At 39.7% G+C, this 18,200-nt stretch overlaps 1 protein-coding gene across 2 annotated transcripts; it reads right to left on the bottom strand.

The window, feature by feature from the left end:
- Positions 1-272: 272 nt before the first annotated feature.
- Positions 273-17,759, bottom strand: LOC149818006 (uncharacterized). Of its 2 annotated transcripts, none has more exons than XM_089986426.1 (4): positions 17,531-17,759; positions 1,350-1,959; positions 761-1,040; positions 273-574 (listed from the first exon to the last, which is right to left on the bottom strand). In XM_089986426.1, the coding sequence occupies exons 1-4, from the start codon at positions 17,628-17,630 to the stop codon at positions 524-526; spliced, it is 1,041 nt and encodes a 346-aa protein (XP_089842552.1). In that variant the 5' UTR covers positions 17,631-17,759; the 3' UTR covers positions 273-523. The 2 variants fall into 2 exon arrangements, with proteins under 2 accessions (XP_089842552.1, XP_089842551.1); XM_089986425.1 differs by having other exon boundaries at positions 1,350-1,914; positions 17,531-17,753.
- Between the last annotated feature and the right edge of the window lie 441 nt (positions 17,760-18,200).

The raw sequence follows: 18,200 nt of genomic DNA, 5'->3' as shown, positions 1-18,200 counted from the left end.
CGCATTTAGAGCACATTAGCAGTCACCAAACGACCATTGTGGTTAAGTATTCTTATCCTCTTTCGCATCACCATTTAAGAGCCTTGTTTCTGTTTGACATGTCTCTCATCAAAGAGAAGGGAAGAATAAGAAAAATAGAGTTAAAAGAAGAGAAGTTAAACATGATTAAAAACAGTCATAATTTTAAGAACCATTTTACTTTGGGAATAGTGACATCTCTGATCTCTGGATGCATAGGCATGCAAGCACACACACACACACACACACTGCAAAGAATGGAAATATTCTACTACCATGTCTACTCTAGTTACAGTCATTAAGCTTTCAGAGTTAGAGGTAACCAAACACAAAATGCGATAGCAAATAAGAAAAACAAAATCATGAGAATTTATCAAACGTCTTACACATGTCCATGTAATTCTACGAAAGTCAAGGACCAACACAAAATATTTCAGCGATCTGAAATGTACCTACCTATTGTGCCCCAAAGTAAAGGTTTAGATAATACAAGACTTCCTGCAACTTAGTGATGGTATCCATGGTCAAAGCTCAAAGGCTGCTGGTAGAAAGGTGTCTGCAGACACAGAGAATCAATTATAACAGAGGTCAGATAGCTGGGATTAGTACCTGCTGACTTTCAAGTCCTGTCTGGATCCTACCACCGGCCTCAAGATACAGCAGGTAAAGTAAAGCTAGGTCATAGAATGCTCAAACGTGGTTACAAACAAAACATGAAGATTGCAGTAAATGTAGCACTTACCTGAACAACAGATTGCCTCAAATGTTCATATGAGTGTGCATACATCATTGCAGGACTTGGCCAATGCATATAGACAGCATCACAAGATGCTCGATTCAAATTGACCGTGCCAAATTGGTTCATAATAGGATTGGAAGCCATGTAGTTGACAGGATTTTGGGCTCTTGGCACCTGACCCAATTGTGGAACCTCATTGTCATACACAAATGCAGGTTGAAAGTTCTGCATATTAAATGGATCAAGGCTAAACGTCTGACCACATACAAGGCTCTTAGAGTACCTGCCATGGTTAAATTATGTCATGCATCACCACAATAATCACATCAATCATACAGATAAAAGCAGGCTAAGTACATATTCCAGTCAATTGCAGGGATCAGAAACAAAGTACAAGAAATGGCAATGTTAGTCCATCATCACAAACCTCAGACCCGAGTTCCAGCCAACAATCACATGGCTGTTTGAACTCAGAACCGAGAGCTCGATGAACTTGGACGGTTTCTCTAAAAGGAGCCAAAACAACTGCATCAATACCTAAATTATAAGCCTGGTCTAGGGATCTGAATTTTGAATAAGAACCAAAGCATACCTGTGATAACTACGGTCATAATCAGGGTCACACCTATCTTTTTCTCGATCTCTGAAAATGGCAACTCTGCTACCAGCATCTTTATTATTGATAGACTTCTCAAGGTCATCTGTGAAGCTTCTACAATTCTCATTTTCATCCCCACTTGAACACGAAGTCCTTCCATCAGATGCTGCCGGAGATGATGAATTTTCCAAGTCACCCCCACTGGAGCTACTAAATATACGAGCCCGAGCTTTATCATACTCTTCTTTCCTCTCTTCCACACTTCTAACAAGACTCTTGTTGATGCCCAATTCAGACAAATCACTAGGAGAATTTTGAGGTCTTGGTCTTATAGCAATTTTTACATGTTCAGCCTTATCATTCTCTGGCACCTTTGCAGGAATTTGAGACAGACAGACAGATGGAAATTTGATTTCAGGGGTCTTCCTTACTACTATTTTCCCCCCATATCCATCTGCATCAAGAACCATAGACTGAAGGCCATAGTGCTGAGCGACACGGTGAGCAGCAAGACGAAGATAAGATGTTGGAAAATGCTGAAACTCAAATTGATGCTGTTCTGTATTTTGTATAAATTGCTGGATGTCGAGCTCCATTCGTAAAACTGAATAAAGAAAGGATGATTCAATCAAGTAGAGAATAACATAAGTTACTGAACTCCTTATCATATTGTACAGGGAGAGATGAACATGCAAAGTTGCAAACTCAATCAACTGATAGAGTGGACTAAACTAAATTCCACAATGAAATCTTCAGAATAGTCCACTAAGCTTATCAAACCAATTTAGATTGAGTTTGCAAGTTCAGACCCACATACAAAATAAATGAAGACATAAACAAAACCAATTTAGATTAGAAGCACGATGTTAAGACCACAATACGAACTATTGTGGAAGGCTTAGAACAACTATTTGAAGAACTAAAAAACTACTGCTAGAGAAGGATTTTTTATCAGCATAATGAACATTGTAGTAATCCTATACAGTGCAAAGAACGAGGGGAAAAGAATTTAGAAAAAATAGAAAAAATAGAAGAAATAGAAAAGTTCCATATTAGAAGAAATAGAAAAAGAATTACACTGTGCATTAAATCGATGAAAATAAACAGCACAAAAACAATGTAGACGCACATCTTTTTCATTTAATTGTGCAAATCTATGTCACCTGGGTATAGGTGCGGGAACGGGGGGCGGTTTTGCTTTTTTTTTTTCCTGAGGTTCGGGTATGCATTAGACCCAACCCACAGCGTACCCACACTGCGTCTGGTACCTGTACCCGTGTCGACACGGGTATGGCAGCTGAACTGCCATGACGCGGTTACATAGGGGCAAATCCATCTGTACTTTCAAAATTATAAAGAAGAGATATTTATAATAGCATTAACTAAAAAAGGCTCTGAGTCCACTTGTACTGAAGCATAAAGAACCTTTCAAAAGTCAATGCCATAAACCTAAACCACACCTTTGTAAAATTAAGAGAAAGACAACAAAGCAAAATATGAAACATGGTGATCAAGCAAGAACAAGAAATCAACCATGCCACTCATTAGCCACTCAAACTGCGAAATTGCAGTTAACATAAGTGACCATTAAACCCTTATATGATGCCCTCAAACAACACATAGAATACCAAGCATAGTATAAAATTAAAATAACAGCAGGATCATAAAATTGCAACACCAAAGGGCACGAATATTAGTGCGGGCAAAATCCCCTTTCAGCTACCTGAGTGCCCAAGTAAAAATTTTAAGTTGACTACAGGCATGAATGCAGAGATAATTCACATAAACATCCTTCAAGATATAGTTTTTTTTCCTAGCGCATCAAGATGTGATGGGCCACCATGGCCAAAACATATAAAACTTTTCCCCTTGGTCATGTAGAACCAAGGCAAAGGTCTTTAAAATCAATAATCCATGAAAAATGGATAATCTATGTTAACTGCACACTTCTACCAGCCATTCATGTCTGTTTCCAACACTTGTCAATGGCAACTTTTCTGGATACTCCAGCAATTAGTTTATTTAGGATTTAAACTTCAGAAATTTTGGCTTTCCTTTATTTGGATTTAAACATCTTACTGACATTTTAGTCAGCATATACATCTTCAGGGATCTCTCTCTCTCTCTCTCTCTCTCTCTCTCTCTCTCTCTCTCTCTCTCTCTCTCTCACACACACACACACACACCATGTGTTGAGAATAGGTGGTTTTATGTTAAGTAATAGGTGGTTTTATGTTAAGTACTCTTATATTAGAGTCTTTTTGAAATTTTACTCTTATAAGGATTTAGATGTAATTTCTCTTTTTTTGTCTCTCTCTATTTAATATAGAGAGAAGCCCTAATCAAGTTTATGTCATTGAGTTTTCTGTGCAGCCGTCTCTCTCTCTCTCTCCCTCTCTCTCTCTACACAGGTGGCTGCCCCTGTCTACATGGTATCAGAGCTTGCGATCTCGGGAGCGTGATTTCGAAGAGGACTGATCATCACCAACGAAAAAAATTTCAGACTGCGAAAAAAAAAAATTATATCAGGTTTGCTGTTGCACTAGTGGGAAGATCTGATAACAGATCTGGGATGTCACCCAGATCTGTCGTCAGATCTAAGGATGGATCTTACCCAGATCTGTCGTGATCTCCTGGAGCTGTAAACAGATTTTATCTGTTTTTTTTGGATTTTTTATCGCCTGGCGTGATTTTCTGGAGCATGATGAGTTCCTGCTGATGCGTGCATGTTGTGATTGACGTGCTGCTATTTGGGTAACGCAGCAGGCTTCTGTGCTGCTGTATCGCAGCCGAGAGTTGTTGGCTGTTCCGGGCTGTTCCTGCCACGCAGCAAGTGTTTGTGATATTGCGTGCCAGCCGAGAGTGTCATATTTTTCTGTGCTGATTGCGTGACTACCGTGATTCTGATTTTTTTTTGCTGCGTGTCATCGAGATATGATTGATCTATTTAATTGTTTGAAGACTGATTGTCAGTTATGCTCTATATGTTTTGGAAACAGCAGTTGTCGTATTCGTATGCTTTGCAACTGAATAGTATTGTTGGTCGTGGTGTGTTTGGGTGCAGCAATGGTCTTAACTCCCTGCTGGGGTGAGTTGTGTTTCGTGCTGTATTAGTTTCAGCTATACATTTGTCGTGGAAGCAGCAGGAGTGATTACCTGCTGGTTGTGGACTGTTTTGTGGAAACAGCAGGGCTGCTTCCTTATAGTGGTGGAAAACTCTACTTAAATACTTGTTGTTCTAGAGAACAGTATGGCTGAAAGTTCGAAATATGATTCGAAAATGGAACAGATTGGGGAGTATAAGGCGTTTGCCAACCCCTTCGCGTATGGCTCTTATGTTAGGTTGAATGAAACCAACTATGCCAGGTGGTCCAGAACTTTTATGATGTCGGTATCTGGACATCGTCGAAAACACAATTTGTTGGAAGGCGAACCCACTGAAAAATTGGGAAAATATGTTACTTGGGATGAAGATAATGACATAGTTATGTCATGGATCATGAATAGTGTTGAACCCCATATTGCAGATGGATTGATCTACTATAATTCAGCAAAACTGATGTGGGACAATCTTCGTGATACATACTCACAAGAAACGAATGTGAGTCGTATCCTGCAAGTTGAACAAGAAATATATAATTTACAATAGGAAAATCAGACCTTGGCCCAGTATTATGCTTCTGTCAAAGCTGCGTTTGAAAGACTTAATGCTCACAGGCCTCTTTGTTGCTCGAAGCAAAAGGATCATCAAGAACAAACCATGGTTGCTCGTTTTCTTACAGGGCTTTCTTCAGATTTTTCTGTTGCAAAAGTTCAAATGTTGACTGGATCAAATGTTCCCACTCTTGCTGATGCTTATAATCGTCTGAGTAGACTTGCGATCTCTCTGCCACAGTCTCAGCCTATAACTCAGTCATCTGCTCTTGTTGTCCCATCTAGTTATGGGCATGGAAATATTCAGAATATCAGAGGACGAGGACGTGGACATGGTATGGGAGGCAGAGGAAAGCTTCAATGTACATTCTGTGGAAAATCTGGACATTTAGAAGATCGTTGCTGGGATAAGCATGGTCGGCCAACATCTTCTTCATCAAAGTCATATACTCCTAAAGCAAATGTGACTACTCTCGAGGCAACAAATGTACAAGAGAATATCGCTGAAAATGAAAGTAGTATCACCCTTAGTCGTGCAGAATATGATGAGCTGATAGCTCTTCGACCTCCTGTAGCTGGTGTTGCATATTCAACCGGAAATCATCTTCATCCGACTGATAGTAAGTGGGTTATTGACTCTGGTGCTTCCAGACATTTGTGTGGAAATTCACATGTTTTTTCAGATCTTAAGGATGTTAAGGCTCAGCTTGGAGTCTCCTTAGCCGATGGGAGCTCCTCCCCGGTTGCTGGTCAGGGAAATATTTCTATATCCTCCTCATTACAGTTGAATAATGTTCTTCATGCCCCAAACTTTCCTCAAAGTTTACTCTCTGTTAGTTGCCTTATAAAAGAAAAAAACTGTAGAGTGATTTTTGATCAAATGGGTTGTCATTTTCAGGATTTGCTGACGGGGAAGAAGATTGGTGGAGGCTATGAAGAAAATGGAATTTACTACCTACATCATCCAATGGGTTCTGTTAATGCTGCAGTGGAACATTCACTCAGTCCTGTTCAGTGGCATCGTCGTCTTGGTCATCCTTCATTGTCAAAACTTCGATCGGTCTTTCCTCAGATTCCTTCCACCACATCATTTCAGTGTGAAGCATGTCAGTTGGGCAAGCATCATCGAAGTTCGTTCCCTTCTAGTCAGAGTCAGTCTAGTAATAAATTGTTTGAACTTCTTCATGCAGATGTATGGGGTCCTAGTAAGATTCCTACTAGGACTCAGTGTCGTTATTATCTTGTTATTGTTGATGATTTCTCTAAGTTATCATGGGTTTTTTTAATAAAAGAACGATCTGAAGTTCCAAGTCTTATCAAATCCCTAATTCTTGAAATAAAAACTCAGTTTGAATCTATTGTCAAGATTGTTCGCACTGATAATGCTCTCGAGTTTAAATCAAAAGGTCTGTTACAATTTTACCAAGATCATGGCATCCAACCACAAACTTCCTGTGCCTATTATCTCAACAAAATGGGGTGGCTGAGCGAAAACATCGGCACCTCCTTGATGTTGCCAGGACCATTATGATTCAATCTAATGTTCCTGCGTTATACTGGGGTGATGCGATTACCACTGCTTGCTATCTGATCAACCGCATGCCTTCGTCTTCTGTGGGTGATCAAATTCCATTACATATCCTCAAACCTAATGCTCCACTTTTTCCTTTATCACCAAAAATATTTGGATGTGTTTGTTTTGTGCACAAACTTGGCCCTGACCGTGATAAATTAGCTGCTCAAGCTACAAAATGCATATTTATCGGTTATCCCAAAAATCAAAAGGGCTATCGATGTTATGATCCTACTTCTCGCCGAGAGTATGTCAGTGCGGATGTATCTTTCCTGGAATCCTCTCCATATTACTCCATTTCCGGTTCCCCGCTGCAGGTTGGTCCAACTAAGTCTTTTCCATTACCTATACCTCCTTTTCCTTTGGAATCTGTGCCCTCATTACCAAACCAAACTTCATCCTCTTCCAGATTTAATAATCCACCATTGGTATATGTGCGTAGAGCTCCACTTCCGCAAGAGCCTTCATCTTCTTCTTCTCCTAAGGTAAGTTCTACTGACAATTGTGATCTTCAGGATGATGATAACAGGCCTATTGGTCTACGAAAGGGGACAAGACAATGTACCTTATATCCGATATCTCACTTTGTCTCCCATGCCAGAATTGGACATCAGATGAAGTCGTTTATCTCAGCCTTATCTGCTAAAACTATTCCTCTGAACTATCAACAGGCAAAACTTGATACTCGTTGGAAGTTGGCTATGCAAGAAGAAATGACAGCTTTAGTATCTCAGCATACCTGGGATCTAGTTGATTCTCCAGCAGATGCTGACATTGTTGGATGTAAATGGGTATATACAATAAAGTACAAATCTGATGGTTCTATTGAAAGGTACAAGGCCAGATTAGTCGCGAAAGGGTATACTCAGACATATGGAATTGACTTCTTTGAAACTTTTTCTCCTGTTGCACGGATGGGTACAATCCGTCTTGTTCTCTCAGTAGCTGTTCAGCATGGTTGGAACTTGTGTCAATTAGATGTGAAAAATGCATTTCTATATGGGGATCTATCTGAGACCGTTTACATGCAACAACCTCCAGGTTTCGAGGTTGAGGGAGAGTGTCAGAAGGTGTGCAGATTGAGAAAGGCGATTTATGGCTTGAAACAAAGTCCTCGTGCATGGTTTCAAAAGTTGTTTGACGTGATGTCCAGATTTGGCTTTAATAGATCAGCAGCAGATCATACACTTTTTATAAAGAAAACTAGTTCTGGCATAGTTGTTATGGTGGTATATGTGGATGACATCATTCTTACAGGAGATGATGTGAAAGCTATTGAAGCCACAAAGGCTCATCTTCAAAAACACTTTGTTACAAAAGACCTTGGGTCACTCAGGTATTTTCTGGGTATAGAAGTCGCTAGAAGCCGTGAAGGGATGGTTTTGTCTCAACGGAAGTATGTTCTTGACTTATTAAAGGAAACGGGCATGTTGGGAGCTAAACCAGCAAATATTCCCATGGACCATAAAGTTCAATTGTTTGAAGAAGGGTCAAAACCAGTTGATAGCAAAAGCTATCGCTCCCTAGTAGGAAAGTTATTATATGTAACTGTTACCAGACCAGATATTGCTTTAGCAGTAAGCAAAGTTAGCCAGTTTATGGAAAAACCAACTGAGGTACACTGGAATGCAGCCATAATGATTCTCAGATATCTAAAATCTTCTCCTGGAAAGGGGTTATTGTTCAGGAAAGGTGGAACTCTGGAGATAGTAGCCTATTCTGATGCTGACTATGCTGGATCTGTAGTAGATAGAAAGTCTACCACAGGATTCTGTGTGTTTTTGGGAGACAACTTGATTTCATGGAGAAGTAAGAAACAAAATGTGGTTTCCAGGTCAAGTGCAGAATCAGAATATCGAGCTATGGCCCAAACAGCTGCTGAATTGATATGGGTTCGCACTGTTCTTCATGATCTTCAGGTGAAGGTTTCCTCTCCAATGACCATGATGTGTGATAACAAAGCAGCAACATATATAGCAAACAATCCTGTCTTTCATGAGAGAACAAAGCACATTGAGGTTGATTGTCACTATGTAAGAGATATGATTCAAGCTGGGCATATCACTACAAAATACCTAAAGTCGGAAGACCAAGTTGCAGATATGTTTACAAAGCCTCTTGCTAGGCCAAATTTCTCCAAATGTTGTGACAAGCTGAGCATGATTGATATCTATGCTCCAGCTTGAGGGGGAGTGTTGAGAATAGGTGGTTTTATGTTAAGTAATAGGTGGTTTTATGTTAAGTACTCTTATATTAGAGTCTTTTTGAAATTTTACTCTTATAAGGATTTAGATGTAATTTCTCTTTTTTTGTCTCTCTCTATTTAATATAGAGAGAAGCCCTAATCAAGTTTATGTCATTGAGTTTTCTGTGCAGCCGTCTCTCTCTCTCTCTCTCTCTCTCTCTCTCTCTCTCTCTCTCTCTCTCTCTCTCTACACAGGTGGCTGCCCCTGTCTACACCAAGGTTGTTAAATGCGATGAGGCGAAGCGAGGCGTTGAGCCTGCGCTTCGCCTCTGAGGCGTACGCCTCAGGTACTGAGGCGTACGCCTCTCACAACTGGAATGGAAGTGAAGCGGTGGGAGGGGAGGCAGTAAGAGAAGGACCACCGCCCAGCTGGTACGGAAGCGAGGGATATGCCGGTCGTCCGGTGGTCGGAGAAGACTGAGCAGCAGCTGCAGCACAGCAACTCCGGTGGTCGGTGGTCACAACTGGTCGGAGGTTGATGAGGGGCGCATCACAGCAACGCCTCAGTACCTTGAGCGTGCGCCTCGCCTCTGAGGCGTACGCTTCAGGTACTGAGGCGTACGCCTCTCACAACACTGGTCTACACCATGTATGAAGCCTTTTAAGCCTCAACATGTCTGACAATCTGTACCTGTCCAAAAGTGACAACTATATATATATATATATATATATATATATATATATATATATATATATATATATATATATATATATATATATATATATATATATATATATATATAAACCCCTTCCGGCCATGCTGAGCGAAAGAATTTGACAGACAAAGGGGACGTGAAAAAACTGAAGCAACTCCTCATTCCATAGACACAGAGGCATCTTCTAATTAGCAGTATCCGCTTTTTAGGTATACCCGAAAATATAAGTGATCCACCTCTTGCAGTCATGCTGGTCGAATGAGTTTGGCAGTTAAGGGCGATATAAAAAGAAAGAGGAACCAACTTCAGACATCTGTCAAGATCCCCGTTTGTAGATATATCTTGCTGATACAGGTGATCATCCTCTCCCAGCCAATGCTGATTGAATGATTTTGGTAGACAAGGACAATGTAAAAAAATGAGGAACCAACTGATCATTTGCTAGACATACAGACATCTTCTAATTATCAATATCCTGTTTTCAGGAATATCTAGGTAATATAGATGATTGTTCTCTCTCAGCCAATGCTGATTGAAAGATTTGGTAGATATGGGCAATGCAAAACAATGAGGAACCAACTCTTCATTTCATAGATGTAGAGACACTTCTAACTATCAATATCCTGATTGCAGGTATATTAAAAAAATATAGGTGATTGTCCCATCCCCGGCCAATGCAGATTGAATGATTTTGGTAGACAAGGGTGATGTGAAAAAAAAACGAGGATCCAATTCTCATATAATAACATAAACACATATTCTAATTAATAATATCCACTTTGCAGAAAGTTGTCAATCACGAGAATTTTTAAAAGCAATCAACTAAGCACAATTCATGCATCTAAGAGTACACCAACAAACCCAAGTCCTTCAAAGCTTGTTAGGTGATACCTTCCTCCACAGTGAGAATGCATTCTTGTGTAGGAAATGCCCTAGTGGTGAGATACCTGGGACCTCAATGTCCTTCATACCCCTTCATGTATCATCTATCTACTTCCCCAAATACTGCCTTGCTCACTTGTGTACTGCATTGGGTGGACAGTAGGACAGAAATTGAACAGTGGAAGAAGGGAGGCAAGGGAGAAAGAAGGAGAGTCAGGGATTAAACTCAACCTGACCTTTTTGAAGTTGCTCTCTCTATCTCTCTCTCTATTTATATATATGTATATGTGTGTGTGTGTGTGTGTGGTATAGTTTAACTGATTACAAGATATCAACAATAAAGAGAAGATAAATAAATGTGTTACAGCTAGCAATTAGCTTGCTGAATCAAATGATAAAGACACTTATAATTTATAAAAACGATGCAATAAGAACTAGTTAACACGTTCATAAAGATAAAGAAAAATTCAAGACAAAATAACAAAACATTATCCATCAAGGATTAAGCTGAAAGACACAATAAGTTACAACCAGCATTAAGCAACATCCACATCAAATAACAAAAAAGAAAAAGAGAATATCTCCAATAGATACTTGTTTGTGAGTTATTCGTGCATTTGTTGAAGACCACCATTTCATTACATGGTATCAGACTAGCTACGGAATCCTTAGATCTTAAAATGCTTTCGCCTCGATTTCCATGCCACATTTACAAAAGGTGTTTCATCACCTTGTTCTTGGCTCAAGAAGATTTGTTTGAAGAAAGACGAACTTGTGCTACAAAAAAATTGGTTTTGTATCCTCTCTCTTATTCCCTTGTCTACTCTTTTTCTTTTCTTTTCTTTTCCTCTCTCTCTCCTCCTATCTATTTCTCTCTTACCCTTGTAAAAGATGGATGACAATGATAAGATCATCATCATTCCTATGAAGCTAAATGATACTAACTACGTAATATGGGCTTCAATTATGAAGCACCACATTTGGTAAAAAGGTTTATGGGGTATAGTGGATGGTTCAGATTCGGAACCTAAACTATCTCTTACCAAGAAAGAGGGTGATAAAGAGGTTCCTCTAGCGAAGGAAGAGAAGAGTAAGGCGTTAGCCACTTATGAAAAGAAATGAAAAGAGTGGAGGATAGGTCATGCAAAAATTATGTCATGGCTCATCAATAGCATAGACATTAAAAAATGCTCTAGTCTAGTTAAGTTTGAGCATGCCGATAAGGCTTGGGAATACCTCAAAAACATGTATTCCCTTAAAGATATTGCACATGTGTGCAATTTACAAGTCAAAGTTTGGACAATGACTCAAAAAAATAAAACTATTCAAGAATATTACAATGAGTTGTCCGAACTCTGGGAAGAGTTGGCACTTCTCGAGCCCAATTGGCATTGTGCCGAAGATATCGAGCTTCGCCAAAAGCAACTCAATATGAAACATTTCTATCAATTTGTGAATGGTCTAAGGTCGGAGTTTGAATCCACTAAATCGGCCCTTTTACATCATGGAAAAATTCCTTCTATTGTTGATATTATAGAAGAGCTCACTATAGAGGAAAATAGACTTAGAAAAAGTACTCCAAAAGTTGATGATGACTAGGGATGACAGTGGACTGGAGGAAAGCGGGGCCCCGCCTCGCCCCGTTTGGACCGGGGATGAAGGGTATGAAACGGGGATGGAGGCGGGGACGAAGGTTAAAATCCATCCCCGTACGGGGGTGGAGGCGGGGATGGACATGCACTTTTCCCCGTCCCCGCCTCATCCTCGCCCCGACCCACCCCGCCTCATCCCCGTTTGAACCGGGGATGGAGGACATGAAACAGGGATGAAGGCGGGGATGGAGAATAAAATTCATTCCCCGATGGGAATGGAGGCGGGGGTGGAGGATAAAATCTTGAGGCGGGGCGGGGGTGGAGACCTTGTCCCCCGCCCCGCCCCACTGCCATCCCTAATGATGACTCAGTTTTAGTTGTGTCTAGACCGGGGAATCATACTCGTACTTACAAGCCGCCTCATTTTGGAAGGCAAAACAGTGACTTTGATAAAAGAAAAGTCATTTGTCATTATTGTCATGAACCGGGGTACTATAGGCCTCAATGTCCAAAGTTAAAAAGAAGAGAAAAAAAGAGTTGCATTTGTTGAATCCGAGTCAAAAGATCAAGATGCACCTGTATCTATGGCTTAAATGATGGAAATCCTTCAACCTCTTCTCAAAGGGATATCCTCCTCAACCGAAGCCTCAACTGGAGCGGCAGTTGTATCTTTCTCCGGTCCAGGTAACTTTCCTTGACTTTTAGATTCTGGTGCTTCTTTTCACATTACCCCAAATGTTAATAGTCTATCCGAATGTCTTAAAAATAACTCAGGTGTATCAAAGGTTTTTGCAGCCGATGGCACGTCTCTTGAAGTAAAAGGAATAGGATGTTTTGAAAATCTTCAAAAATCCTGCAAAAAATTTATCCCAGAAGTTAGATATATCTCTAAACTTAATTTGAATCTCTTATCTGTCTCGCAAATATCTGATTATGGATGTAATATCTCCTTCTCTTCTCATGGTTGTTGGGTACAGGATCGCCAGTCAGGGAAGCTGATTGGGGAAGGCCATAGAGAAGGAGGACTTTATTACATGGACTTTTTGGAATTACCCAAGAATGCATTTTGTTATAATATTCAGAAATTAGAATTGGATTTATGGCACAAAAGGCTTGGCCATCCTCATATGTCTAAAATTCAATATTTTCCAAGTTTGGAAAAATTTTGTAATTCTGAAAATTTTTCTTGTAGAGACTGCATTCTTGGCAAAATGAAAAGGTTACCATTTCTTAGTAGAACTTTTGTTTCCTCACGACCACTTGAGTTAATACATTCGGATGTTTGGGGCCCCGCACCAATTATTTCCAAAGGTGGTTATACATATTATGTCATTTTTGTTAATGACTTTTCTAGACATACTTGGATTTATTTTCTTAAACATAAATCTGATGTCTTTGCTAACTTCCAAATATTTCATAAAATGGTTAAAAATAAGTTTCAAAATGATATTTCTGTTTTTCGCACTGATTCAGGGGGAGAATTTATGTCCAACGAATTCAAAGACTATCTCAATTTACATGGTATTACGCATCAAAGATCATGTCCACACACTCCATAGCAAAATGGCCTAACCAAACGCAAACATCGGCACATTAAGGAAACTACTAGAACCTTGTTAATTGCAAATCAGGTTCCAAAAAGTTTTTGGGCTGAAGCGGTCCTAACTGCCACCTACCTCATCAATAGGATGCCATCTTTCTCATTAAAGAATACAACTCCAATAGAAAAGCTTGTTAATTTAACTACAAATTATTCTAGATTAAGTCTTTGGATGCAAATATTTTGTTTTCACCAACAAAAATGACAAACTCTCTCTTCGTGCAATCCCATGTGCCTTTTTAGGATATGCTGATAACTAAAAAAGGCTACAGGTGTTTCGATTTTCAAAATGACATTATATATGTCAAGAAATGTATCATTTTTGGAAAAAGAAAGCTTCTTTGAATTTGAAAAATCCAAGGATGTCACTGAATACTCGTTTTTAATTGATCAAACTTCAAAATCCAATGAATGTGATGTTGGATGTGACCTTGACAATGATCAAAGTCCTATTGTTGTTGAAAATGATGATAATGAAGAGCAAATCCATAGGAATGTTAGTCTACAATATTCAAGACGTAGAGAGCAAAATCTTCCATGTGCATTACAAAAATACTCAAAGTTCCACCCAGAAGAATGTCTAGAATCTCTAGACCTCCAGAAAAATTTGTGTCTTACGAATCTTTTTCACCCACATATAGGGCAGCCATTACATTAATACAATCATATGTTGAACCATCATCCTATTCTCAAGCCAAAAATCATATAAAATGGATAGAAGCCATGAAAATAGAATTGGATGGACTAAAAAAGGCCAGCACTTGGACGATCCAAGATATCCCTCCAGGTAAGAAACCTATAGGCTATAGGTGGGTATACAAAGTCAAAACCAAAAGTGATGGGACCCTGGAAAGATATAAGGCCTGTTTAGTGGAAAAAGGATATGCCCAAGAGTATGACATCGATTCTGAAGAAACATTTGCTCCTCTGGCCGGTATGACCACCGTTAGAACTTTAATAGCCTTGGCCTCCATTAGAACATGGCCTATCTTTCAATTGGATGTCAAACATGCTTTCCTGAATGAGAATCTCCATGAAGAAGTATACATGGAAGCCCCACCTGGTATTAGTATCCCTAAGGGTAAAGCTCTTCGTCTAGAAAAATCTCTTTATGGTCTTAAACAGGCTCCAAAAGCCTGATATGACCGATTTAGTCATGTTATGCTTGATATTGGTTTTCAACCATATTTGCCTGACACTGCTTTGTTTGTTAAGAAATCTGATGCAAGCATCATTATTCTTCTTATCTATGTGGATGATATAATCATTACCGGAGGCGACAAATAGGGAGTTGCAAATATCAAATTTCTTCTTAAAACTCACTTTGAATTGACTGACTTAGGTTTATTAAGATATTTTTTAGGCATTGAAGTTGCTTATTCCCCTCGGGGTATTTGATATCTCAATCTAAATTTGCTCTTGATATTATTTCCAGGTCTGGAATTACAGATGATAAGAAAGTGGGCACTCCATAAGTTGTCAATATTAAAATGAAAATTGATGATGGAGAACTTCTTGATGATCTTACTCCTTACAGACAACTTATTGAAGCTCTTTCTTATCTTTCCATTACTAGGCTAGATATAGCTCATGCGGTTCATACAGCCAGTCACTTTCAGCATGCTCCCACCTCTGTGCATATGGGAGCAATTTTGCGTATTATTAGATACTTAAAATCCTCTCTTTCACGAGGACTCTTCTTGCCTGTTTCATCTTCATTAAATTTAATTGCAAATATTGATGCTGACTTGGGAGGTGATCCCAATAATAGGCACTCAACTACTGGTTTTTGTGTGTTGCTACGTAAAGCCTTAATTTCGTGGAGGTGCAAGAAGCAACAAAATGTTTCTCTTTTCTCCACCGAAGCTGAATACAGAGCCATGACAACCACCACTATGGAGGTTGTTTGACTCAGACGATTGCTAGCGGATATAGGAGTTGAAGCAACGCAAACTTCAAAGATGTACTGTGACAACAAAAGTGCGATCTACATTGCAAGCAACCGAACATTTCATGAGCGCACTAAACACATTGAGATGGACTGTCACTATGTCAGAGAGGAATACTTACATGGAACCATTGATCTGCCATATGTTACATCATAATATCAATTAACAGACTTCTTCACCAAGCCACTCGCTGCTCTCAGATTTCACTTCCTCTTAGACAAACTTTCGCTCATTGTACCGTAAGTTTGAGGAGGAGTGTTAAAATGTAAACTGTAATATATATATATATATATATATATTATTTAATATTATTATATTTTTTCTTTTGTTATTTTCTTTTTCTATTTTTCTTTATTTTCTTTTTTAACATCTAGTTCAATAGAAACTAGATATTTGATCCAGTCAAGTTCCTGTTGGAACTTGACTGTGCAAATAGTTGTTGGACTGTAGTCCAACATCTATAATAAGAGTTGTTGGACTCTAGTCCAACAGCTATAATAAGAGCCGTTGGACTAGAGTCCAACGTCTCTTTTGGAGAGCTCAAAATGAGCTTTCCTCTCTCTTCCACTTTTTTGTATATATAGGGGTGAACCCCTTCAATGTAAATCACTATGCTTCTTAAGCATTTTGTTCATGAATAAAGTATTATTTATTTTTCAAGTGTTTTTCCTTTTATACCCTTTCAAGGGTCATGCTTGTAGTGTCTCCAATAGACACTTGTTTGTGAGTTATTCGTGCATTTGTTGAAGACCACCATTTCATTACAGATGCACCAACAATCATACCACGTTCAAATCCTTCACTTCAAGCTTTTTATCTATTATAAAAGTATAAAACATTCACGCTATAGGCGATGCATGAATTTTCTCCTCAAAGTATGAAATATGAACCCACCGACACTTTCTCCTGCAAAGTTGTTGAACCCTCCCAAACTAAACCAAGATCCTAGATTGCTTATCGTTGTAGAGGATGTTAAAGCATCAAGTGACCACAATTTCAAATTTCCGTTTATGCTGATAAAGGTCATATGGAAGACACAGAAGACATTAGAGGCATTTTTCTTCCCAATTAGCTACAGACAGTAGAACCTACAGTGGCACTTCATACTATGAGATACAGGAACTATAAAAATCCAAACAAATCAAACCATATCCGAATCTCTTTTAATTTCTCAAAAGAAGGGAGGATAAAATTGAAAAAGAAAAAGAAAAAAAGATCGTTAATCTATGCTCCATCTAGGGATGACAATATATACTTAAAGAAAGCACGAGGTGAAAATGGTCCCCTCCACATCATATTAGCAAAGATATTGATCTGCACAAAGAAAACAAGCAACAGGCATTCTTATCAACTCACTCTGCACCGTTTATGATTACAAAGGTTATATCGCTTATTCGAATCCATAACCCTAACCATTCCAGAACTTTAATCTCACTGACACCATCTCAAATCCTCCAAAATTTGCTATCAAGCAAGAAGCAGCACAAATGAGCGAAATTGCACCTGAACATGTTCATGTAAGCAATCTCCGCAGAACCTCCCTTTTTTTCCACAACAAACTCTCAAAAAACCCATCAGTTACCACCGCATGTCATAATTCGACTGGATATAATCCGAAATCCCATTGATATCACAACAAAATCACCAAACAAAAACCTAAGGTCCTAAACAAACCAGACAAAAACTTAATCACATCCACGCACGTGCGCCAAGAGACGAGGGATGAAAACAAACCCCTAGTCATCCAAAAGAAGCAACAATCGCTATAAACACAATCACAACCCCAATAAATCAGGACTCCAACCTACAAAATGGAAACTTCACACGATAAACAAAACAAAAGAACGAAATCACCTAATCCGATAGGCCTAATCGCGCAAAAAAACAAACCAAACAGATTGAAACAACAATCACATAAAAACAATGAAAAAACCACAAGATTAAGACCGGATAACGCATAAATCTGTGCCTCTCGAGGCCGGCAAAGATCGGAAGGAAAAGAAGAAGAAGAACAAGAGATTGACCTGTGAGTCGATGCCTAGGGTTTTGGAGAGCCTCTCTGAGGAAAGGATCGACGTCAGGGTGCGCCTCCTGAGCTAGAGGAGATTCGGTCTGGGTGTCCATGGCGTCGCCGGCTGGCGGAATTCTGGCTCCTCCCTCGACTCCGCCGGAGCGGTCACCTCTCTCTCTCTCTCTCTCTCTCTCTCCACGCGGTGCGGGTGGAAGGGAGAGGCGCGGCCCTTCCCTTCGAGATGCGACAAGAGAGAGAGAGAGAGAGAGAGAGAGAGAGACAGCGATGCACGCACCAATTTACAATTTATTTCATTTCTACCACTATCGCCTTTTCTTAACCATATAATTGTTTGAATAAAAATGACTGAACTAAATGACCTTTCCATTCTTAACTATTACCAAAAAAGACAATTTTGCTCCCTTTCTTTTTATGTTTGCAAACATTGACACTGGATTCCACGTAGGGATGGCAGTGGACCGGGGGAAAGCGGGGCCCCGCCCCACCTCGCCCCGTTTGGACCGGGGATGAAGGGTATGAAACGGGGATGGAGGCAGGGATGGACGTACACTTTTCCCTGCCTCATCCCCGCCCCACCTCATCCCCGTTTGAACTGGGGATGGAGGACATGAAACGGGATGAAGGCGGGGGTGGAGGTTAAAATCCATCCTCGCCGGGGATGG

This window comes from Nuphar pumila, chromosome 13, assembly GCF_984573655.1.
Source record: "Nuphar pumila chromosome 13, dmNupPumi1.hap1.1, whole genome shotgun sequence".
In the NCBI taxonomy this organism is placed as follows: Eukaryota; Viridiplantae; Streptophyta; class Magnoliopsida; order Nymphaeales; family Nymphaeaceae; genus Nuphar; species Nuphar pumila.
The sequence above is the reverse complement of the archived record's forward strand: the minus strand, read 5'-3'. Positions and strand labels throughout refer to the sequence as shown.

What these genes read in the sequence shown, in the direction of transcription:
- LOC149818006 (XM_089986426.1), bottom strand. Translation starts at nt 17,630, where the DNA reads ATGGACACCCAGACCGAATCTCCTCTAGCTCAGGAGGCGCACCCTGAC. An exon ending in CCCTAGGCATCGACTCACAG is followed by an intron (nt 1,960 to 17,530) that starts GTCAATCTCTTG and finishes TTCTTTATTCAG; the next exon opens with TTTTACGAATGGAGCTCGAC. An exon ending in TATGACCGTAGTTATCACAG is followed by an intron (nt 1,041 to 1,349) that starts GTATGCTTTGGT and finishes TAACCATGGCAG; the next exon opens with GTACTCTAAGAGCCTTGTAT.